Source organism: Dipodomys merriami, unplaced genomic scaffold, assembly GCF_024711535.1.
Source record: "Dipodomys merriami isolate MVZ:Mamm:240054 unplaced genomic scaffold, mDipMer1.0.p SCAF_9, whole genome shotgun sequence".
In the NCBI taxonomy this organism is placed as follows: domain Eukaryota; kingdom Metazoa; phylum Chordata; class Mammalia; order Rodentia; family Heteromyidae; genus Dipodomys; species Dipodomys merriami.
Window position 1 is genome coordinate 42,195,827 of NW_027206512.1, and position 25,175 is coordinate 42,221,001.

At 40.9% G+C, this 25,175-nt stretch overlaps 1 protein-coding gene across 5 annotated transcripts in view; it reads right to left on the bottom strand.

Moving 5' to 3' along the window:
- Limch1 (LIM and calponin homology domains 1) overlaps nucleotides 1-25,175 on the bottom strand; it is a 307,901-nt gene that overhangs the window by 181,480 nt on the left and 101,246 nt on the right. For all 5 annotated transcript variants that reach the window (XM_070012224.1, XM_070012221.1, XM_070012220.1 and 2 more), the window contains exon 2: nucleotides 15,185-15,255. In XM_070012224.1, coding sequence (XP_069868325.1) covers nucleotides 15,185-15,255 — 71 coding nt within the window. The remainder of the gene's footprint in view (nucleotides 1-15,184; nucleotides 15,256-25,175) is intronic.

Here is a 25,175-nt window from a genome sequence, read left to right on the forward strand (position 1 = left end):
TGATCATTCTAAGTGTTGTTCAGGAGGAGAGAGATTAAGTGGAGATTTAAGTCAGCCCAGGTCTCCTACTTACTTAAGGCAAATAATGTTAGGGTAGAGGAAATCACCACATTTTGGAGAAATCGGTTCCTGGATGATAATTACACTAAAATAAATGTCAAACATACTTTTGGGAGGCATTACCATGAGCTTTCCAAATACAGCCTACTGGGTCTGGGACATGTAAAAACTCTGTACGAAGAGAAATGAAGTTGAGACCAGGAGTACACCATTTTAAATGGACAGAATATTAACAAAGATGGAGGCGTTTGAGACTGTTCCAAATGTGAGATGCTCACAAGAACTCCCTGAGAAGAACTCCCTGTAATTGATGCCTGCAGGACAGATTGAATGGGAACAGTCACCCCCACTGTGCTAAAAGTCCCTCTTTTGAGGAGGAACCAAAGGCTATGAGTAAGGGCCTTCCACAGTCCCCGTATGTTTGCCTCTTTCCTAACAGAAGGTTGTTGGGTGAACCACCTAAGCCAGGCCAATCTTCAAACAAAAAAGCAGCTTTTCATTGGAGATGCTTTTCAAAAGGGGGGAGGGAAGGGTCAAAATGTCCTCACTTGAACTTGAACATTTAATGAGTTTTGGTGCCAAAAAAGCTGGAGACGGACCAAATCAGCGGGGCCAATTGTGATTTGGCAGAAAGACAAGAGAGAAACCTACACAGAAGGCCTATCGAATTGTCACCAGCTCAATAAAAGCCAAAATCAGGAATAAAATAAAAGGACCCAAGTGCACTGAGATTTGAGTGAGAATCTGGGTTGGAGAAAAGCTGTAGACAAATGAGTTTACAGGCTTTGCCGAACATCAGCACCTTCAGGTATCTATCCAGTCATCTACAAAGACCCAGGCTGCTCACCGACCAGGGCTGTATAAAAATTATGTAAGAGATGGGCTGTGAGTACTATCCCAAGCCAGTGATGACCAGAATGTCCTTGCTGTGGTGCCTCCATACCTGTCAGCAGAAGAGACTCTCCGTGCCATGGATTCTAGTGAACATCCCCTTCCATTCTCAACTTTGTCTTGGTTTAAACAGCAAGCTATATGGCCACTCCCCTAATAATCTATTTCTTTTTAAAGGGTCAGGAAAGTATTGCATAGATAGTTCATGTTACGTAATGTGTAACAGCTAATTAAGATGGCACAAAAGTATTACCCAGACTCGACGACATTTGGTAGACTCATGATCAGCGGACAGGCAGAGTTGACTTCCTAGAGATGAGAATTCATTGACAAAGGTCTCCACCATCTACTCAAAGTGAGGCAGGGCTTGCTCAGGCCATGAAACACAGGAGTCATACATCTTCTTAAAAGTCTCCTCAGCAGCCTTAGCCTCCATGGGATCAAGCCTTCCTGATTTCACCTTGGCTCTCCAATTGCTCTTTTATGAGCTTCTTTCTCAGACCCCTGACTCACAAGAGAGACTTCAAAACTTAGACCTCATTTTTCACTCTGTCTCTCTGTCTCTGTCTCTCCCTCACCACCCTTCCTAATGTGCTCTTTAAGGCACTGAGAGGCCCTTATTATATATCTCATGGCTTGACCAATGATGCTCAACAGTGACTCAAAATTCCAGAGCATCATCTTCCACAGCCTATAGTCTCTGCCTTGTGTGCACTGTCTGTGTCTTAAATTTGACCTGCCCAAACCGAAATGCTGGCCTCTCTACACAAACAGGGGATCTTTCCTGGCTTTTCTAAAGAGCCCAACCCTGCAGCTTGTCAATGACAAGCTCATCATTAACAGAAATACTCAAGCCATATTTTAGCCTTTCAGTCTTTATAGTGACTCATCATACTAAGCGGGTCCTAGACTGGCTTGTGAGCAAAGCAAGACAAGCCACACTACTTGCCTCTTTGTTCACCAAGCACAGAGCTCTCATTCCGGACGCCAAACCTCCCTCCTCCTACTCCACCTTTCCCCACGTGGAATGCCATGATGTTGGGATTTAAAGCAAGACATGTTTTTGTGACCCTGGTTGCGGACTCCAAGTTCCAAATCCAACTGTGTGCTGATGGCTCACATCTATAATTGTAGCTACTTAGGAGGCTGAGATCTGAGGATCGAAGTTCAAGGCCAGCCTGGACAGTAAAGTCTGAGACTATTATCCCCAATTAACCAGTAAAAATCCAGAAATAGATGTGTGGTTCACGTAGTAGAGTACCAGCCTAGAGTGAAAAAGCCAAATGACAGTACAAAGCTCTGAATTCAAGCCGCAGTGTACACACACACACACACACACACACACACACACACACACACACACACACACACACACACACACACACACACACACACACACACACACACACACACACACACACACACACACACACCACCTGGATGATAGGAATATCATTTTTTTTCTAATGGGCTAAGAAATGGTGAATACCTAGATGGAGGCCACTAACCAAAGAGACCAAGCTTGATTTGAATTTGACACTTTCAGCCCAACCAATCATCTGAGAAAAGAAGAGAGATTTAGAAAAGGAGTTAATAACCAAGAAAGATTCCATAACATCTGTGCACTGTAGAGTTCAGAGAAATTTGAGCTGCCAGATGCAGAGGTGCTTAGGAGGGCAGCCCCACAGTTCCACAGAAGCTTGCCAGAACTCCACTGCCCTGCATATTGCTTCTGCTTGGCTCTTCATCTATAACCTCTGCAACAAACCAGTAAATAAAAATAACATGTTTCTGAGGTCTGTGGGCAAGACTAGCAATTGATCAAACCCAAGAAAGAGACTGTGAGAGCCTATGATTTGGAGTCAAATTGTATAGAAGTTGTGGGTAACTGGGGAGCTATTTCTTGCAAGTGGCATCTGAAGTGGGGTACAGTCCGGTGGGACTAAGCGTTCATTCTATAGGGCCTGTAGTTGTTGTGAGTTAGTATGAAGATTGAGTTATACTATAGCACACCCCACTGGTATTAGAGAATTTGTTAATATTTGTGGGGAGCACATATTTTTGGTGACCAGAAGTATCTTGAGGGCATACAGAAGGAAAACGGAGTTTTGTTTTTCCTAAATTCTCCTAAACTTTCTCTTTCCCTCAGCCGATTCTCTTCTAAAGTAAAATCTACCTCATAAAACCTCTCCCCAAACCACAATCTCTCCCTGGTTAACTTCTGATTTAAGTCTTGGGAATTCAATCTTGTTCATTTTTGCATTTCTTCATATTTCAGCTTACACTGTAACTTCACTACATTTGATGTGTATTCAACCCCCAAGGACATTTTATAATGTTTGAAGACCATGTCTTACATTCCCTTTTTTTTTTTAAATAGCCCTTGTTGTCTAATTTAGTGCTGTGCTGACATGGACAGTATCCAACAAGTCCTGTATGGGATCAGATATCTCTGAGCAGAGCAATACCACTGACCCCAAACCCGTCTTATGGACGAGGCCATGGCTGTACACAACACAGCTCATGCTGAAATCATGACAAGAATCCAAGACAAACCCTTCTTCTCAGAACAAGCAGCTCATTTCTCAATGATGATATAAACAAGTGTTGGCCAACTGATCTCTTATCTTCAGAAAATTATTTCAACAACATAAGAACTGAGACCAAAAATCCACTAAGACATTCTTTATTGGTCACTTATTTATAGACCAACTGACTCAAGCTTGGCGTTCCATGAAAATATGTCTCTAAAATGAAGCCTGCAGTGGAACTCTCTGATTGCCAGGAATGGAGGATCTTATAGCTAAAGCAAGGACATACCTCCATCCTATGCTTCCTGAACTTCAAGGATATGTTCATTTTTTAAAATGACTTTATTGCTGTTTTAAAGGTGATATACAGAAGAGTTACCTTTACATACAGCAGGTGATAAGTACATTTTCTACTGCATAGTATTATCTATTGCTCATTCTCACCTATTCCTTATCTCAAGGTTCATTTTTTAAAATATAAAATCTCTTGCTTTCTCTCTCTTTGTGTGAATCTCTGTGTGAAAGAGACACAAACAAACCGACATAGGGACAGACAGACAGACAGAGATTAAAGAAAGACAAAAATGAGAGATATGAGAGAAAGAAGAGAGACTTTGAGACAGAAAGAGATAGAAAAATAAGAGATTGAGATAGAGATTCAGCAAAAAGATAGAGACGGAAAAGAGAGACTGAAAGAGACAGAGGAGAGAAACAGAGTCTGAGATGGCGACAGAAAGAGAGGAGACAGAGACTGAGAGAGGTAGAGACAGAGGAGAGAGGGGCAAAGAACGATGTAGAGATGATGAGACAGGATAACATTGGCCTAGCTGGGGAGAAAGTCGAAGGTCGTTGTGATGTTTAGGAGGCTTGGCAGACGGCTCACTAGCATGTCTCTATTTATTAAACAAGTGTTTATAATAAATTGTATTTCTAGATATCATTTATATTATTGTATTATGTGTCATGCCACTGCTCAGTGAGAAAAAATACAAGATAAATCAAAGGGTCATCCAGAAAATCCTTACCTCCTACAGGAAGCAAACATGGACAGAGCTAGAGTTCTGTCACTTTGTTTGGGTACAAATACTTAAGACACTACAGAGGAACCCACTAATTCTGCCTAGAGGGTTCAGAAACAGCTTCCCAGGGACAGAAACCACACCAGACTGGAACGGGCAGGAGGAAATGACATCAGCTCAGAGGTCAAGGTTACTGTTTGCACAACAATCACTCTGGGTTCCAAGGTCTGCCAGCCAAAGTTCATTATTCACAGATGATCAAGTTTGTAAGGGACTCAAATGGTTTGCCCAGTTTTTGATCACAAGTGAGACCAGAAAAGCTAGAAAGTAAAATACAAACTCTATCATCCCGGGGCTTGCTGGCAGCCTGAGGGACAGAGGCGATGTGTACACAATGACACAGAATGGCACTGACTATGTCATAGTCATAATTGACTTCTGGCCTCGATCCAATGACAATAATGAGAACAGCGAGTGATGCTGAGTGCCAAGCAAACAGCAGACATGACACAATGCCGACTGCTTTACTGCATCCTCCTCGAGCTTGCTGGGGAACCGATGATGCAGTACCAACCCCATCACATAGAGAAAGGGAAAAAAGTTAAAACGAAGTGTCTACCATGTTCCAGGCACTAAGCAGAGGCGTAAGTCCTTTCATCTTTACAACCAACAGCACAATTCTTATCTGTTTTTACAGATGGATAACTTCAGACTCTGCAAAGTCCGGCTCCTTGCTTCAGGACACATAGAAGGCCAATCTAGGATCTAGACCATCTGTTAGGTTAAATGGAAATCACACTATTAATGAATAAATAGACTATATAATTTTTCAGATAGCATAATCATGTTATGGGATTGGATATAAAGTCTATTCATATTCACTTTCTCATCAAAGAGCTTGTGTTTTCTCATCAAAGGGCTTGCACTGGTTTTATTAAATATATATTCTTGGGAGAAAAGAAAAGAAAAGAGACAGAGAAAGAAAGAAGAAAGAAAGAGAGGGATGGAGGGAGGGAAGGAAGGAAGGAAGGAAGGAAGGAAGGAAGGAAGGAAGAAAGGAAGGAAGGAAGAAAGGAAGGAAGGAAGAAATGAAGGAAGAAACGAAGGAAGAAACAAAGGAAGGAAGGAAGGAAAAAGATTAAGAAAGAGAGGGAGAGAGGAAGGGAGGAAAGGAGGTAGGAAGGGATGGAGGGAGGGAGGGAGAAACAGAGGGAAGTAGGGAGCAAGGAAAGGATAAAAATCAAGCTAGAAAAAAAATGGAGAGCATATCTGTAAGGAAGCAGGGTAGGAGCTGGGTATGGTGGTGCAGGACTGTAATCCCAGCATTCAGAAGGCTGAAGCAGGAGTATTGTGAGTAAAGGAAGATGTCTCAAAAAACAAAACAAAAACAAACAATAGCAACATCACCTGAAGAAAGAAAGAAAGAAAAAAATCAGACATATACTGATACTCAGCCTCACACTTCTGTACGGGCCATAGGGAGACTATGTGCACACTCCCAGGCAGGAAAGTACTTGGAAATCTGAATTTGAGCCTGGCTCCTGTGAGTGGGAGGAGGTACACAGAGCCAAGGAGGCAAAACGTCTGCAGTGGGCAGAACTGTCTAGAAAGAATGTCAACAGTATTCCTAAGGAAACACAGGAGCTCATCAGCTCAAACCCACCTGAGAGACTCTAGAACGTTTAGACAGCCTCACAGGGGACCCCTCACCTGGGGACTCCCCTAAACCCCCTGGAAGACATACTTAAGTGGAGTATAGGAAATTCAAGACAAAAACATGCCAGAGAAGCAAACATACAGCCCACCAAATAATAACAATAATAATAACAATACAAGTAACCCAAATGTTAAAATGTCTTTGTAGTATTAATTTATGTATACCTAACCCAGGTCTGTATCTTCCTCAAGGGTTTAAGAAAACCACTGTGGCCATTCATAGTCCTTTCTATACAGTTACTACACAAATCTCACTAGTGACATCCCTAGAAGTTGAGTTTCTAAAAGTAGCCTGAATCTTTATGTCTTCATTGGAAGCCCTTTTCCCAGGGGGTCTGCCCAATGGAATAATATTGGTGAATGTGCTCCAACATTGGCCAGTCCAGATGACTTGACACTCTTAAGGTAAACACTGAGATAAATCAAGAATTGAAAGATACTAGAAAAGCAATCCAAACATGAATGAACCACCATACGTACAAACACACAAAGGCTTTAAAATCCATTTTCTGTTGTGCTGACTTTAAAAGCACATAATGTGGTTATAGTTGTAAAACAACTGCTGTTATCACTTACCTCATTCACGCTCTATAGAGATTTTTTTTTAAGTTAAGGGGAACATAAAAAACAGGGATATGAGTGGGTTATTGTGTACTGAATACAAAGGATTCCATGACTCCACAGAGATAAATTCAAAAGAAAAAAAAGAGGAAGTAAAGAAAGGCTGTTCTCTAAAGAAGACAAACAAAAATGCCAAGTAACAAATGGAGGTGAAATAAAATCAGAAAAACCACTATTTTGCTACACTAATACAAGGTTAGTTGAGGAGGGATCAACAATAGCTATTAGACACATTGGTGACAGATTTGAAGGATATCAAGTTACTCCATGTCTCAGAGTGTCTTTCAGAGATCTAAAAGGGGAAAAGAGGCATGGGAACAATGCAGAAGTTTAAGAGACATCATGACAACCAGATATCCTCACGATAACCAGCAGTGCTTATGGTACGGTTCTGTGAGGCAGACAAAGAATTTGATACCATCACCATGTGGTTCTCAGCCTAAACTTGTCTAATCTGAATCCTATGCTGAGACAATTAGAAGAACTCAATTTGGAGACATTTCTAAAAAAAAACAACTGCTCTGGAATTTTCAAAACTGCTCATACCACAAAGGACACAAAAAAGCAAGATAACTGTTTAAGTTTTTAGGAGACTACAGAGAAAGGATAACCAGGTGAAATGTGTGATACTTGGTTGGGTCCTACGTTTTTTAAGGTAATAGGAAAGTTTATTAGAAGAGAAATATGAATTAACCCTCAAAAATCAATGGCTTTTCTGTATGCCAACAATGAGAAAAGTGTGGCTGAAATTAAGAAATAGCCCCACATAAAATAAAATACCTAGGAATAAACTTAACCAAAGAAGTGAAGGACCTCTATGATGAAAACTTTAAAAACCTGAAAAAGGAAAGCAAAACAGAACTTAGAAAGTGGCAAAAACTCCCATGCTCCTGGATTGGAAAGATCAACATCGTGAAAATGGCAATACTTCCCAAGGCAATGTACAAATTCAATGCAATACCTATCAATATTCCAACCTCAGTCTTCAAGGAAATAGAAGAGGCAATCCAAAAATTCATATGGAACAATAAAAGACCCCAAATAGCAAAAACGATCCTCAACAGAAAGAACAATGCTGGAGGAATATCAATACCAAATTTCAAACTCTACTACAAACCCATAGTAATCAAAACAGCTTGGTACTGGCAGAAGAACAGACCTCAGGACCAATGGAATAGAACTGAAAACCCAGAAATGAACCTACCAATCTACAGCCATCTAATCTTCGATAAGGCAGCTAAAAAAAAATAGAATGGAAGAAAGACAGCCTCTTTAGTAAAGGTGCTGGAAAAATTGGTTAACTACTTGTAGAAAACTAAAGCTAGATTTTCATATATCACCCTGAACTAGAATCAACTCCAAATGGATCCAAGACCTTGGAGTCAAAACAGACACTCTGAAAACATTACAGGATGGAATAGGAGAAACACTAGGTCTCCTTGGCACAGGCCGAAATTTTCTGAATAGAGACCCAGAAACACAACAAATCAAAGAAAGGTTGGACAAATGGGATTGCATGAAGTTGCAGAGCTTCTGCATGGCAAAGGACATAGCTAGCAAGATCAATAGAAAGCCCACGGATTGGGAGAAGATCTTCACTAGCCATACAAGGGACAAGGGTCTCATATCTAAAATATACCTGGAACTCAAAAAATTAAATCCCCCAACAACAAATCTTCAAAGAAACAACTGCCCAATAAATAAGTGAGCTAAAGACTTAAAGAGAAACTTCTCTGAAGAGGAAAGAAGGATGGCAAATAGACACATGAAGAAATGCTTAACCTCTCTAGCCATAAAAGGAATGCAAATCAAAACAACATTGAGATACCACCTCACCCCAGTCATAATGGCTATAATCAAGAACTCTAATAACAACAGATGCTGGAGGGGATGTGGACAGAAGAGAACCTTACTACATTGTTGGTGGGAGTGTAAACTTGTTCAACTACTTTGGAAAGTAGCATGGAGGTTCCTCAAAGACTCCACATAGAGCTCCCCTATGACCCAGCAATCCCACTTTTAGGCATTTACCCAAATGATCACAAACAAGACCACACTAAAGCTACCAGCACAACTATGTTTATTGCAGCATTATTTACCATAGCTAAGATATGGAACCAACCCAGATGCCCCTCAGTAGATGAATGGATCAAGAAAATGTGGTATATATACACAACAGAATTCTATGCCTCCATCAGAAAGAATGACATTGGCCCATTTGTTAGGAAATGGAAAGACTTGGAAAACATTATATTAAGTGAAGTAAGCCAGGCCCAAAGAAACATAGGTCCCATGGTTTCCCTTATTTGCAATAACTAGTATATGTCTGAGTCAAGCAGAAAAGGCCAGATAAGTTGATATTAGGGAAATGAACCCTAAGATATGTATTCAAATGTTTTTTATGCGATTGTTTCTAACATATTTATAAGATTATTTCTGTGTTGCTTTGTATGTCCCTGCCCCATGGTATAACCCTTGCTTTCACTATATTTGACATTGGCATAATTTATGGAGGGGAAGGTAAAAAAACAAATCGTTTAATTAGGGATACAGGTGGACCCATTGCAACAATGAGATGTACAAGTAGTTATGTTGAAAACGAACTTTACAACTTTGGTGGGGGGGGAGGGTTGTTGGGGAGGGGTGGAGGGGGATGGGAAAGGATTGGAAGGGGAAACAAAGGAGGAGGCTGCAATGCTTGATAAGAAATGTATTCATTTAAAAAATTTTTTTAAATTAAAAAATTTTTAAAAAGAAATGTACTCATTATCTTGCCCATGTAATTGTAACCCCTCTGTACAGTATTTTCACAATAAAAAAGGAAAAAAAAGAAATATGACAGAAAGCTAGCACGTGACATAGATGTGTCACAAGCATCATAGCCTATCTCCAACATCTTGGCCATCTTTCTCATGACAGTGCTTGCTCTCGGATTGAATAGTGAGAACTGCTGGATTCTGATGGGTGGAGCCCTTTTCTGTTTCTTGTAAGGTTGTGATGCCAAAGATTTGTTGTCTCATCCTCATTTCCTCATTGTTTTGTCCTTCTGTACTTCCTTATTCTATATCCTACATTTTAAAGAAAAGCACCAGTGACTCATGCCTGCAATCCTAGCTACTCAAGATGCTGAGACCTAGAGGGTGGAGGTTCAAGGTAGAAAAGTCACTGAGATTCCATTTCAATTAACTGCAAAATGTCAGACTGGAAGTGTTGCTCAAGTGCTAGAGTATCAGCCATGAGCAAATAAACTGAGCAAGAATATAAGGCCCTGAGTTCAAGCCCCAGTACTGACATCAAAAAAAAAAGAGTAGAAAAGATATTACTAGACACCTTAACTATGTACTATCTAGGTATTAGACATTACTGTGCCATTATTAAGTGTCTTAAAACGTTATGCAGATGGATGCATGTTCCTGTAGTTACAAGATAGATTGCAGCATTTAGGAATTAAGTTTCATATTTGCATCCTATTTTCAACTAGTTCAGGAAAAAAAAAGAGATGCACATAATACATACATAAATAAATCACTCAGGTATAGCAAAATGAGGATAATTAGTACTAACTGTGGGTATGAGGATATTACTACTAATATGCTTGGTATAGCAATGCAGTTATTCATTTTATTATTACTAAATTATTATATTTAAGCAGTATTAGAGTTTGAATTCAGGGCCTAGCACTTGTTAGGCACTTGTCTACCACTTGAACCATGCTATTACCCTTTTATTATATCATTTATATTATTCTAGAACTTTTCTTTAAATTTAAAATTGTTCAAAGTAATAGCCTGAGGGGCTGGGAAGTATTTGTAAAGAAATTCCTCAGCAAAATTTGTACAAAAAGTTATTCGCTTTGCTCACATAGCAGCTTGCACTGACCAAACTCAAATACTTAACAAGAATAAACAATTGACATTTAAAATTAATTCCACAGTCCTTTTAGCCTGGTCAAATTTCTCTGTAAAGAGCCAGATAATAAACATTGTAGGTTTTATAAGCCACATATGGGCCTATGTTTCATTGACTTTCCTTTACAATCCTTTAAAAATATTTTTTAAAAAACACTGCTAGCAAGATCAGTATAGCCAGAAGCTGGTGGCTCATGCTTGTAATCCTAGCTACTCAGAAGGCTAAGATATGAGGATTACAGTTCAAGGCCAGCCCAAGCAGGAAAAGTTCGTGAGACTCTCATCTCCAATTAATCACAAGAAAGGAAAGACAGAAGTGGAAATGTGGCTTAAGTGGTAAAGTGCCAGCCTTGAGTGAAAAAGCTAAGGGACAGCACCCAGGCCATGAGTTCAAGCCCCAGTACTAGCACAAACAATAAAAATAAAAAGGCCTGTACAAAAATAGTCTGAAGACTATAACTTGCCTCCCTCTCATCTAGATGAACTTACACCGGGTTATAGTTAAATAATAGAATGAGAGTCAGGCAGAGAGCTGTATTTCTGGAATTCTTTTGAGGCAGTCTGATGTGGGTATCAGAAACAGACAGGTTCATAGGCCACGCCACTCTGGGAACCACCTTTTTAGCGACTGGTTATTCACAATCTTTTCTTTTTAACCTTGTGTCCTCAAAGGCCGGGAGCAGTATTTGATGACTATTTCTGACCTCATCACACTTGTGACACATTTGTAGCTCCGTTACACTTGGACCTTAGACCTTTTATGAAACTCTCAGCAGAGGACTCACAGTATGCAAGCATTTAACACCCCAAACTGCCACTACTCACCACTTGCAGAAAGGACAGGGAAAGAGGAAGATGCTGAGAGCAAAGCCCATCTATTATAATTCCATGGAGTTCCCGTCTTTATTTTATACTGACTGTGGCTTACTGTAAGTCACAGGTTTCTGCTGTAGTGACACACTGAAGGTCACCATGCAAAGTATGCAAGGCCATGTGAAGTTAAAGATCTCTCACCGTGATTTGATGCTAATCATTTCCCTTCTTACGCATGGCTATCAGGAAGGTACCCATCTTTCCTCTCTCTTGTCTTTAATCTTTGATCCAGTTCTCTGCTCTCACTTGTCTTTATCTGGTCTGGATAGCCCCACTGAGAAAGGCTAAAACCTCTGTGTACCCCAATTACCCTTCCCTTATTTTTTCTCCTCCCTGACTGCCTCACCCTCTGAACCTGACTTCTCATGTCCACAGAGCCTACTTAAGTACACTGTGCTTTCATTCTTCAAAACCGCCTGCCCCAACCAGCCCTTCCTACCTGAGACCCAGTGTTCTCTCATGTTTGGACATTCTGACATTGCTCTCTCATTCCAACCCCCACCTGCAACCTCTTATTCTTTTCTCTCATTAAAAAAAAATCTCATGCCAGGCACTGGAGGCTCACACTTGTAATCCTAGCTATTCAGATCTGAGGATCACGGTTCAAATCCAGCCCAGGCAGGAAAGTCCATGTGACTTATCTCCAACAAACCACCAGAAAACCAGAAGTGGTGCTTTGGCTCACCTGGTAGAGTGCTAGTCTTGAGTTGAAGGGCTCAGGGACAGCCCCCAGGCCCAGAGTTCAAGCCCCATGACTGACCAGAAAAACAAACAAACCAAAAACAACTCAATTCTATTAACAGCACAAGGGTAAGAGCCAAAGCTATGGAATCAAATTTCCTGAATTTAAAATTTTCTCTTAAACTTTTTTGTGTGACTTTGGCCAAGGAATTTAATCCCCAAGCCTCAGTGTCTTCCTCTATAAAATGGGTTTGTCATTGTACCTTATGTAGACCACAGGTCCTAGACCCAGAAGATGCTGTTCCACTTGGTGAGAACCAGGGTGCCTATAGGCTCACAGACAACCTAGGGCATTTTAGGTGAACAAAAGACATGAGAGCTCAGGAGACTGCAACTAACATAGAGGCTAGAGGGTTTAGAACAAAAGGAAATGTCAATGCTGTTTGCATGTTGGCCACAGTTGTATTTATAGCCTAACACTCACACGAGACACTCACTGAGCTTTAATTTTAAAGAACACAAAATACGAAATGTACTCATTACCTTGCCCATGTAATTGTAACCTCTCGGTATTTTCACAATAAAAAATTAAAAAAAAAAAACAAAAAAATATGGAAAGCTCTGGCTAAATCTCAAAAGACAACTACATGGTAGGAGGCCCCTGTTCTAAGGAGAGCCAAACTGCTTAGGTTTCTGAAGTTGAAACTGTAGCATTCTTCCATGTTTAGGACTCTTCCACAGCACAGAGCTCCGGCTCTACAGGACGGCGCAGCCTTAGGCATTCTCTTATAATCTCCAAAGACAAGGTTCCTTTGAGGACCACTGACTGGCATCCCTCACTCTCCTCACTCCCCAAGCTGTTTCCTTCCCTCTCCTCATCCAAAAACCAGTTCTCCATCCAGAATGACTATGGCATACACTTCTGTGTTGTTCTCACCATGCATTGCCTAATCATGGGCAATGGATCGCCCATCTCTCCACTCCAACACCCTACCATCACCAAAGTGTTTGTAGTGTGCCTACAAACCTGCATACCTCCATCCTCTAACTCATCATCTTTGGCTGGATTAGAGGCAGATTCAGTGCTTAATGTCTCCAGACCCACAGCCTTGTCACCAGACTAGCCCACTGCGAATCCAAAGCTCATCTGATAGACTTTCTTCAGGGAATATAGTAGAAAGTTGGTTGTCTATAGGAATCTCCAGAGTACATTCTGAATGAATAGGTATGGGTACCAAGGACCCACTTCATTTGTATTAGCACAGCATTATCCACATACATGAGATCAGCTCCTGGTGAGTCTGTGAACAGCAGGAGTTGGCTGAGCATCAGATCCCTGGAGAGCAAGTGGTAGCAGAGCAGGGCAGCATTTGGAGCTGCCCTGGCCCACTGTCTGGGGAGGTGCAGATTCACTACAGCATCTCTGTGCGTGGGCTCTGGGTAACACAGGGAAGGAAGTGGCTGAGGAAGCATGGTACAAGGGGAGGAAGAGACTGCAAGAGAAGCAGGGCGTAGAAACAGCAGGCAGGGTATAATGAGTTTTCTTTGAACCACAAAGGTCAATGAAAGGCCCCAAAAACTGGTGACAAGAACTATGTGGATTTTACAATGTAAACAACATTTATAAGCACTCCATAATCTTTGAAAGCATCTTATCCATATTATCCTGGTGAATTTTACAAAAAGCCTATGAAATATAGGGCTGGAGGTGTGGCTCAAGTGGTAGAACCACTGTTTGCGAAGTCCTGAGTTCAAATCTCAGTATCACCAAAAACAGGAAAGAAAAATAAAACATTTATCACCATCTAGAAAGAAAAAAAGAAGATTCAAGAAGGATACATGAAATTTCTTTGAAAACTAAAAGGAAAGGTTAAATGATGTAAGAGATGAAAGTAAGGATTTGAATGTTTCATTTTTAGGCTCCCAAATCCAAACTTCTGAAAGTCTATTCTGTATGATTCCAGTGACAGAAGGCTCACACAGAAGCAGGTAGCATGCTATGGTGAAAGTAACCAGAATGGAGCGTTTGCCAGGGATCTGAGATTCAGTGGGAGGGCTCTCAGGGAAACCCTTCCTTCCTGCTCTGTGTGTCCAATTAGGTTATAAGTTATATGCACAAATATATTTTTTCAAAAGCCATCAGATTATACATCTAGAAGCGGTGTTTTATTGCATGTATATTACAACCAATTAAAACAAAAAAAAATCAGTGCCTAAACTATAGAATCTATTTAAATAGATTCCAATTTTGAAGTCTAATTTGGGAGTTTATGCCATACACGTCTATCAACCTTAACACTCTAGCTTATTTTGTGTCTAGAACCAATGCTGAGAAAGCTTTCATTTCTGCTTCCATAGCAGTACTGGCAGCCAAACTTCAAAATATGCCAAGAAACACTGCTATCATCGTCCACACTTAATCAATGATGCAGATGAAGCACTCAGAATCCACCCATAAAGTAGGCTCATGGAGGAGTAGGCCTGACACGGTGACAAGATGCTGTGAGTACACACAGAAGCCAGTCACTGGGCACAAGCTGCTTGTGTTTGGGATTCTAAAGGGGAGAAATCTGCTTCAGTTAGATCCACATCCTCAAAACTACCTGGGCCCAAATTCCTATATAGCAAAAGATAAAAGAAATGGAGTAGCCCCTACCAGATGCACCTCCCCTATTTTCCAGAATCTCCACCACTCCCAGCTTTGTACCAAGTCACTCTGACTTGTCTTTCCTGCCTACCCCAGTAGATGTTTTCTTTTCTTAAGTTGTATATTTAAATGATGAATAAATTAAAACTAACATACTAAAAGTTGTACAAAGTGAGCAGTATTAAGGATGTAGCTGAGGTTTAAAAAAACACCAAACAGAATCTAAGTTATACTTACTCACAAAGAAGGATTCCATTTTCTAATCCTGTCCGAAAATCCTTATCACCAAAACTTCTGCCAGTTACTTGCTGGAAAAGAAAAAAAGAATAAGAGAGTATAAATATGCTGGTTTCATCCACAGGAAGATTAACATTAAAAAAATAAGACTTTTGAAACTGGTATTCTTAAGGATGGGGAAAGCATGTTGGCCTGAATTTTCATTCCACGTGTAGCTTTGCCTATATAAGTTACAATTCAATTTAGGTCATTTCTTTGGAGTTTTCCCCTCTCTATTGGGTAGAATTAAACACAAATAAATGGTCCTTAAAGGCCTAATTCAAAGTCAGAGACTGTCAGATTGGTTAAAAAGAGAAGACCCAACTATGCACTGCCTACCCATATGCACTTTTAAATATGAAGACATAAACAGGTTCAATAGAAGCACGGGGTGCAATGCTAGCACAAATTACAGAATGCTGGAGTGATTAATATCAGAAAAAGAAAATGCCTATAATCCTAGCTATTCAGGAAGCTGAGATCTGAGAACTATTCAGGAGGCTGAGATCTGAGAACTATGGTTCAAAGCCAACCCAGGTACTAAATTCTGTGAGACTCTTATCTCCAATTAACCACCAAAAGCCAATCTAAAAGTAGAGGTGTGGCTAAAGTGGTAGAGCGCTAGCCTTGAGTCCCAGTACCAGCAAAGAAGAAGTGGAGGAAGGAGGAGGAGGAAGAAGAGGAAAGAAGAAGGAGAAGGAGGGGGTGGAAGAGGAGAAGGAGAAGGGAGGAGGAGGAGGAGAAGGAGAAGGGAGGAGGAGGAGGAGGAGGAGGAAGAAGAGGAAGGAGGAGGAGGAAGAAGAAGAGGAGGAGGAGGAGGAGGAGGAGGAGGAGGAGGAGGAGGAGGAGGAGGAGGAGGAGGAGAGGAAGAGGAAGAAGAAGAAGAAGAAGAAGAAGAAGAAGAAGAAGAAGAAGAAGAAGAAGAAGAAGAAGAAGAAGAAGAAGAAGAAGAAGAAGAAGAAGAAGAAGAAGAAGTTGTTCATAATGTAAGTTATTTCAGAATGAATGAAAAAGTGTTTAGCTGATCAGGAAAACATAGTAATCCTAAATATTAATGTATCTCAGAAAAAGATTCAAAATACACAAATCAAAGAGAACTGCAAGAAATAAACAACAGTCAGAAAGGGGCTGGGAAGGTGGCTCAGTGGTAGAGCACTTGCCTTGCATGCCTGAGGCCCTGGGTTCGATTCCTCAGCACCACATAAGAAAAAAAAAAAAAGAAAAAAGCCAGAAGTTGCGCTGTGGCTCAAGTGGTAGAGTGCTAGCCTTGAGCTGAAGAGCTGAGGGACAGGGCCCAGGCCCAGAGTTCAGGCCCCACGACTGGACCAAAAAAAAAAAAAAAAAAAAAACAGTCAGAAATTCCAACATTTCTTCTCCAGTAATTGGTAAAATATGTAAATAGAAAGTCTGTTTACATATGTAAATAAAAAGTCTAGCTACTCAGAAGGCAGAGGTCAGGAAGATCATAGTTTGAGCCAGCCAGGTAAAAATTTGTAAGACCCTATCTCAACCAATAAAAATTTGGGCATGGTGGTATGTGCTTATTATCCAGGCTGCATGGCAAGTATAAATAGGAGAATCATGATACAGTCCAATCCAGACATAATCCAGCAAAAGCAAAGAGAACAAGGAGTGTGGTGCAAGTGGTAAAGCTCTTGCCTACCAAACCTAAAGTCCTAAGTTCAAACCTCAGTATCACCAAAACAAACTAACAACACACACACACAAGAACATCAGTAAGGACATAGAAGATTGGAACAACATCCAAATTATGCTACTCCACACTTATAGAATACTACACCACCAACAAGAGAACACACTCTTTTTCTTTTAAGTTCATATGAATGTTTATCAAATTCTGGGTCAGAAATCAAGTCTTAATACATTTAAGAGCATTTATAAAATATGTTATCTGACCAAAATCAAACTAAATTAAAAAATTAACAACAGAAATATTTCTGGAAAATCCCTAAATATGTTTAACTAAGTATCCTAAATATCTCATGACTATATAAAAGAATTAAAAAATAAATTAGAATCCATTTTATAGAGGAAAGGAGAACCAGATCGGAATGTCTGAAAGATAACTGAATAATGCTGGGGGAAACAAATATCTCAAGGGAAAAAAGACACAAATTACTGATTTCAGCAATGACAGGTAACATCATTATTACATGTTTTATTAGTATTGGTAATATAAGATAATCTTGTAAATAAAATTTTGCCAATAAAGTGACCAACTTAAATTAATTTTATAAATTCCTTCTCTCTCTCTAACACACACACACACACACACACACACACACACACACACACACACACACACACACACACCACAAAATCCATAGTTTACTCAGCAAGTGATTAGAAAACATTCCCACAAAGAAACCATCATCAGACTTGTTAAATTGTACCAAATAATTAAGGAAGACATAATTGAATTCTACACAAGCTCTTCCAGAAAATTTAAAAGGAGAGAATAAGGGAGGCATGATGCACTATAATCCAGCCACTTAGCATGCTGACGTGGGCAAATTGAAAACTCAAGGACAGACTGGGCATTTAGTGAGACTGTCTCAGATTAAAAAGAAAATGTTTTAAATGGCTAGGGATATAGCTTAATGGTATACCAGGTATGGGTTCAATCTCCAGTACCAGCAGAAGAAGGAAAAAAAGAAGAAAGGATAAAAAGAAATAATACTTTCCAGTTTTTTTCATTCAATTAAGCCAGCATACTAAAACCAGACAGATATTTCATGACATGAATGTGTGCATGTACATGCACACACACATACACACACACACACACACACACACACACGCACGCACAATAAATACACTGAGATGTTTCTGCATGGTGAGAATGAGTTTTTTATTTTTATTTTTCTAGTTTTCCAAGTTTTTCTAAGTTTTATATTTTATAATTCATAGTTATTACTTCATTATCAGAAAAAAAAAACCACCCAGCAGTATGAGGATAGGAAATGGTCTCAAGCATGCACACCCTGTAAAGCAGTTTAAGTTCTACTCTGAAATGCTCTCCTAATGGGCTCTCAGCAGAGTCAATATAGTGTAATTCCAAGAATATTTCATCCCTTTATTATTATTTGAGGAAAAGTAAGAAAATGGATACAAAGCCTTTTTTTTTTTTTTTTTGTCAGTCGTGGGGCTTGAACTCTGGGCCTGGGCACTGTCCCTCAGCTCTTCAGCTCAAGGAGAGCGCTCTACCGCTTGAGCCACAGCGCCACTTCCCAAAGCCATTCTTTAGTTTGAAAATACTTCATATTTTTCTTAGGTAAGAAAACTAAATATCTTTTCAAAACTTATTATTTTAAATATCTTAGTATTCTTGAAGAGGCCCCAGGGGGAAAAAACAAATGGATAAATTAAATAGACTCCAAAGATTCAACAAGGTCTTAGACCCTTGAAAATGTGGCCCACAGACAAAAAGCAGAAACAAATCTAAACCTGGAATTAATGTTAGAATTGCAAATAAGTTAGATCAAGCCACAATTCCACTCTCGATCTCCAATACAAATTCCCACCTCATAGTGGAAGCCAATGTTCAGTGCTCTCACCGTGTTACAGAGGTGTTCAACATAAAAATAACGAAACAGCGCTGGGCATCTTGGTGTATGTCTGTAATCCCAGCTTCTGCAGGAAGATTGGGATCTCAAGATCACAGGCAAAAACCAGGATAAAGTTAGCAAGATTCTATTTCAGAAATAAGTCAGGTGCAATGGAGCATATTTGTAATCCAAGGAAAACTAAGGTAGAAGGATCATTGTCAGAGGCCAGACTGGGCAAACAACAGCATGAGAATACATCTGAAAAAGGGGAAAGGCCAGGCCCAAAGAAACATAGGTCCCATGGTTTCCCTTATTTGCAATATCTAGTATAGGTATGAGTCAAGCGGAAAAGGTCAGATAATGTGATGTTAGGAAAACGAACCCTTAAATATATATTTTAATGTTTTCGTTTCTTTCATGCATGTGTTTCTAACGCATTTATAAGATTATTTCTTTGTTGCTTTGTATGTCCCTCCCCCACAGTGTAACCCCCGCTTTCACTATATTTGATGTCAGTATAACATGTGGAGGAGATGGGGACAAACAGGTCGTTTAAGGATTCAGGTGGACCTGTTGCAACAATGAGAAGTACAAAATGTCATGTCAAAGCCAGCTTTACAATGTTGGTGGGGGGGGAGGGGGGAGGCTGGGAAGGGAGGTGTAGGGTAAACAAAGGAGGAGGCTGCAATGCTTGGTAAGAAATGTATGCATTATCCTGCCCATGTAATTGTAACCCCTCTGTACAGTACGTTCTCAAATAAAATAAAATAAAATATAAAAAAAAAAAAGAAAAAGGGGAAAGGACTGAGGCAACATGAATCAAGTGGCACTTGCCATGTAAGAGTGTGGCTCTGAGTTCAATCCCTAGTATCACAAACATACACACACACACACACACACACACACACACACACACACACATGCACAAAGAAAGCAAAGACGCATGCGCACGCACACACACACACATGTTAAAAATGAATATATGAACTTTTTCACTCACCTCTCCATTCAAGGGGAGCTTCAGAAACATTCATCACAATTATGAAATGAGCTGTTTGCTCTGTGCCTATCAGGTTATCCCTGTTTAGGATTCATTCACTTTAATGACTCACCAAAATACTTGTTGGGGGAACATGCAGATTAAAATAGTTGCTGAATGGATAATTTCCCAGAACCTTGATGGGTTTCAAGGAGAAGAAAAGCACCCTTCTGCCTTAGCACTTAACCCGATCGCAGAAGCAAGAGGACATGATTACATGTCATCACACTGTCCTAAGCAAGGGGTGATTAAGGAAGCTCCTCTGTATCCCATTTCCTCTTCACAGAGCACAAAGGTAATCCTGAATCTGCCTACACATCCACAGCTCTGCCCAATAATTGCAACAGCTTTTTTTTTTAAACCAGTCTAATAAAGAAAACCACACAACCTCATGGCAACATTTTTACAATGTGTTTATAATCTAACACACTGTATATATCCCAGTGCTGCAATCTGCTAATTACTTTGTTACCATTGTCATTATGTAATTGCTATGAATTGTTGAAGATTGCCAAGAAACAGCCTGGTCCTTCCCATTTACACACATGGTAGTTCAGAAATATTTTCATTCATCTTCTGGTGTTTTTGTTTTTGTTTTTGATAGCAATCTGTAGACAAACTAGAGTCCTCTGATAAACCACAGGTCTGAAGAACATTGTAAATGAAGACTGGCATCCCTTCATATAGTGTTCTCTAAGAAAAGATTCTGTTGCTAGAGCAAATAAAGATCCTTGGATTGAAGCAAGATACAAGATTTGGTCGATTTAGGCCAGGCGTTGGTGGCTTACACCTATAATCCTAGAGATACCCAGGAGGCTAAGATGGGAAAATCTCAGTTCAAAGCCAACTCAGGCAGAAAAGTATGTGATATTCTTATCTATCTAATTAACTAGCAAAGAGCCAGAAATGAAGGTGTCGTTCAAGTGGTAGAACACCAACCAACCTTAAGAGTGAAAGCCAAGCAAAAACTCAAAGCCTTGAGTTCAAGCCCCAGTAACAACACACACACACACACACACACACACACACACACACACACACACACACACACACACACACACACACACACACACACACACACACACACACACACACACACACACACACACACACACACACACACACACACACACAGATCAGTACATTTTTACTCAACTTTTATTGGGTCCTGTAGTGGGGCCTGAACTCTGGGTCTGGGCGTTGTCCCTCAGCTCTTCAGCTCAAGGCTAGCGCTCTACCACTTGAGCCACAGCACCACTTCCAGCTTTTTTTCTTTTTGCTTATGTGGTGCTGAGGAATCAAACCCAGGGCTTCAGGCATGCAAGGCAAGCACTCTACCACTGAGCCACCTTCCCAGCCCTTCACTCAACTTTTGAAAGACAAGTACTTTTCTTAAACCACACAAAAACAGTCACACTTTTCAGAAGGCTGTGATTTCCTCCTGTAAACTGTTAATAAAAAAAAATCACACCTCTTATGTTTCCTTCCCTTCTGGTCCTATCTGACTTCACTAACAAGAACCGCTCTGCCTATTTTTAGACCTAACTTGTAAAATAAAGCAGAACAGCATTGCTCTTATTTTTCATATTTTTCTGGGAAACCTTTCATATTTTTTAAGGATTGTTTTAGAAAATCAAACCGAACTTCTACAGGAACACTTTGTAAACAGCTATGAATTGCACTCATTTAGGCAAAAATTCACCATCAGCCAATCAATCATTTACTGGGTTCCTATTCCATGCCAAGCCCTGTGAAAGGCATGTGTGAAGTCAGAACCACAGAGGCTGGACCCTGCCCCATAGGAATCTCTATCCAGGGGTAACGGGAAGACATTACAACACAGTAGGCTGCTAGAGGGAAAATGTGGACAGGGAAAGTCAAGAGCAAGGAGGAAGTACTTGACCCAACTCCCCATGACTGAAGAAGTAGCTGAAAGACAAACCTCATATTCACAGCTGAAACTACTATATGCCTTCTCTGTTCTAAATGCCTACATAAAAGTGGAGTATGGGGGCACATGCCTAGAATCACAGTTATACAGGAGGTATAAGTAGGAGGATTATGCTCAGAGGCCAAGACCAAGGTGGGGTATGGAGGATGCAGAGATATAGGACAAAATGGTACACAAATGACATTTTCTCTAAAAAGTAACTAAAGCCAAAGGGCTGGAGGCCTGGCTCAGGAGTTGAGTGCCTGCTTGGCAAACGCTCCAGTGCTCCCATAGACATAGACATAAATGCCTCTCACATATTAATTACTGAAATCCTCATAAAATGTCAGTGTATTTGATTGTTATTGTGAATTCAAATATAAAAACAGCAATGGCTGGGATATAGTCCAGCAGCCCAGCAGTTCCTTGCCTCATATATGCAAAGCACTGGTTCAATCCACAGAAGGAAGGAAGGAAGGAAGGAAGGAAGGAAGGAAGAAAGGAAGGAAGGAAGGAAGGAAGGAAGGAAGGAAAGAAGGAAGGAAGGAAGGAAGGAGGGAGGGAGGGAGGGACGGACGGACGGACGGACGGACGGACGGACGGACCGAGGGAGGGAAGAAGGGAAGGAAGGTAAGGAGGGAGGGAGGGAGCGGGGGAGAGAAGGGAAAGAAAGAAAGAAAAACAAGAGAAATAATAAAAGAGAAATAATTTTCTAAAACCAGGCACAGGGCCTCACTCAAGAGGCTGAGGCAGGAGATTACCAAGAGTTTGAGGCCAGCCTATACATGAGACCTTGTCTCAAAACGAAACACATACACACACACACACAAACACACATACACACACTACAAAAAACATTTCAAGAAAATCAAGACAGGAAGATTAAGTAATTTACCTATGGCCACAGAGCTAATCAACAGCAAAGCCTTACTTGAACCTCGGCCCTAAGCATGCTTCTAGGCCTCATTTGAACAAACTAATGGAAGACCTGAAGAATAAACCCTCTGTCTGGCATGACCAGGGACGCCTTTGAAAAGCTGACATTTACATTGGCCTTGAAGGTTGAGAGGGATTCTCTGAAGGAAGGTGAGAAATAGATTCTCAGGGATACACAAAGACCTCTACAAGGGTTTCTTGGAGCAAAGACCAAAAGCTCTAAGGGCTGAGCCCAGGGGTCTGGTAAGGGGTGTGGGGTGTGGGGTGAATGGTAGGGCAAGAGCTGTCAGAGAAGGCACAGTCTTAGTGGTAAAGGGCTTTGTGTTACAGTGCCCCATGGCTCATCATGCCAGGCTTATGGGTTATACTTGAATCTACCGTAAAAGAGACACCTCAGAAGACAGCAGCAAAGGGAAGGGTTCTTTGGCAAGGCTTCTCCCCATTTTCCATCATTTCCAACTGCTAAAGAGTTGTTTCAGATTAACGTTTTACCCAATGCTCCAAATTACATCCTGGTGGACTCCTCCATTCCATGTACAGCCCATGCACCAGGATGAGCTGGGGGCCAGGTGGCTAGACTGCCTTTAGAATCACCACCCAGCCCTCACCACTCTCAATATGCCACATCCACGCCTCCCTTTCCATTCTTCCTGCCTGCCAGAGCTTCCCTAAATGGACTTGAGGAAGTCCATTTAGGAAGTCCATTCAAGGCTCTGGCTCCTCTCCGATCATATGCCTCTCAGTCTACTCCTTGGTCCTCTTTTCTTAAAAGCCCTAGTTCAATCACCCCTTCACCACTATCCTATTCTTCTTTCTACAGTCCAAATTTCCTAGCTGAGTATCCAGTATCTATTCTCCTGGCAGCAAGACTTAGCACCTGCCAGACATCTTCATTGAATTCACTGAAAATTCTCGCTCAGGAGCGAGACCTGAGCTTAACTCACAGCTTCAGAAAACTGCTACATGACATCAAGCACCTTGATAAATGTGTACAACCTTCAGTCTCCTTGCTCATAGCCCCAACTCGGCTCCTTTGCATGAAGAATAAGTGGTTTATCGGCCTAAAACCCTTATCACGGTGCCTGACTCAGACTAAGGTCTAGATATATTTCATTTCCATCTGGGGCAATAGTAATGAAGTTTTCATCAATGTCACAATTCTTTTTCTCTTTTATTCTGTTTTTCTCTTCCCAGTTCTCTTTGCGGTTCTTTTCACCCTGATCTTAAAGGAAGCCATTCTTACTGACTCTCCTCTAATTTTTGAGATTGCCACATGCCCCAACACACATGACACTTTGGTCTTTTGACTGGAACCAGCTTCTCAAAAGCACAAGTCTTCCATTCCTCCTTTTGAGGTCACTTGCCTGTCCCAGGCTGCCTGCCACCCAACACCCCTGGTTTTCCTCTTCCTTCATTAAATAAATACTCCTTTTCCATTGCAAGGGAATGTCTACCTTGCTCACTTCCTAACTGCATTGTGTAAAATGGCCTTTTCCTTCTCGTTTTACTCCTCTCCTCTTTCTACACCACCCTCACCTCTCTGGCTAATTCTATGTACCACCTTGACTTTCCATTCTCACCAGTGAAGATAATAACACATACGTTTTTATATGTGACAGTATAAAAGTCCAGAACCAAAGATAACCAATTTCTCATTCAACGTCTCCACCTGGGCACCACATACACACCCCACATACACTCTTAATGAGATCAATATAAAAGTCTGGGATCTGCCCCCCTCATCTGCCCTGTTTTACCGTTAATCTGCCCTACTTGGATGATGGTACCACCTTCTCCTTCCTCCAGTAATACAGAGACATATTCTTTTTTTTTTCTTTTTTGTCAGTTGTGGGGTTTGAACTCAGGGGCCTGGGTGCTGTCCCTGAGCTTTTTTACACAAAGCCAGTGTTTTACCACTTTGAGCTACTTCTGAGACTCATTCAGTCCACAAGGAGGATCAAGGTCATCTTCCCAAAGCATATTCTAGCTCTGTCCTTTCCATCTGTGCCCAATGACACTGGTACAAGCCTCCTTCCCTGGTCAACAAGACAGCTACATTGGCTGCCATCGGTCCCTCCTCAGGCTATGCCCACACAGAATCCTTGGGTCTTTTGATTCAGTTATCCACATCCCTGCTGTACATCAGAATAAAATTGTTTGTTTTACAAACAAGGACAATATGTCCTACAAATGAGTGACTTGTCCAACACAACATGGCTAACCAGCAGCAAGGGTTACATAAGAGTCAACTCTCTTTTCTTCCAAGGCTAGGACTTCCACACTGGTTTGAAGGTCCAGCTCTTCCTCTGGGGCCAGTTATACTGCTATACTTTCTTTAAGAACAATCACTTCTTATAGTTACTCAGTTTGTCTTGGCAAAGAAACAGCACAGAAGTCCAGGCCAGTGGTTATTTAATCAACATTATCAGACCAGCTCTGAGTGCTTATGTTGAAGAGAATAAAATGCAATTTGCAGAA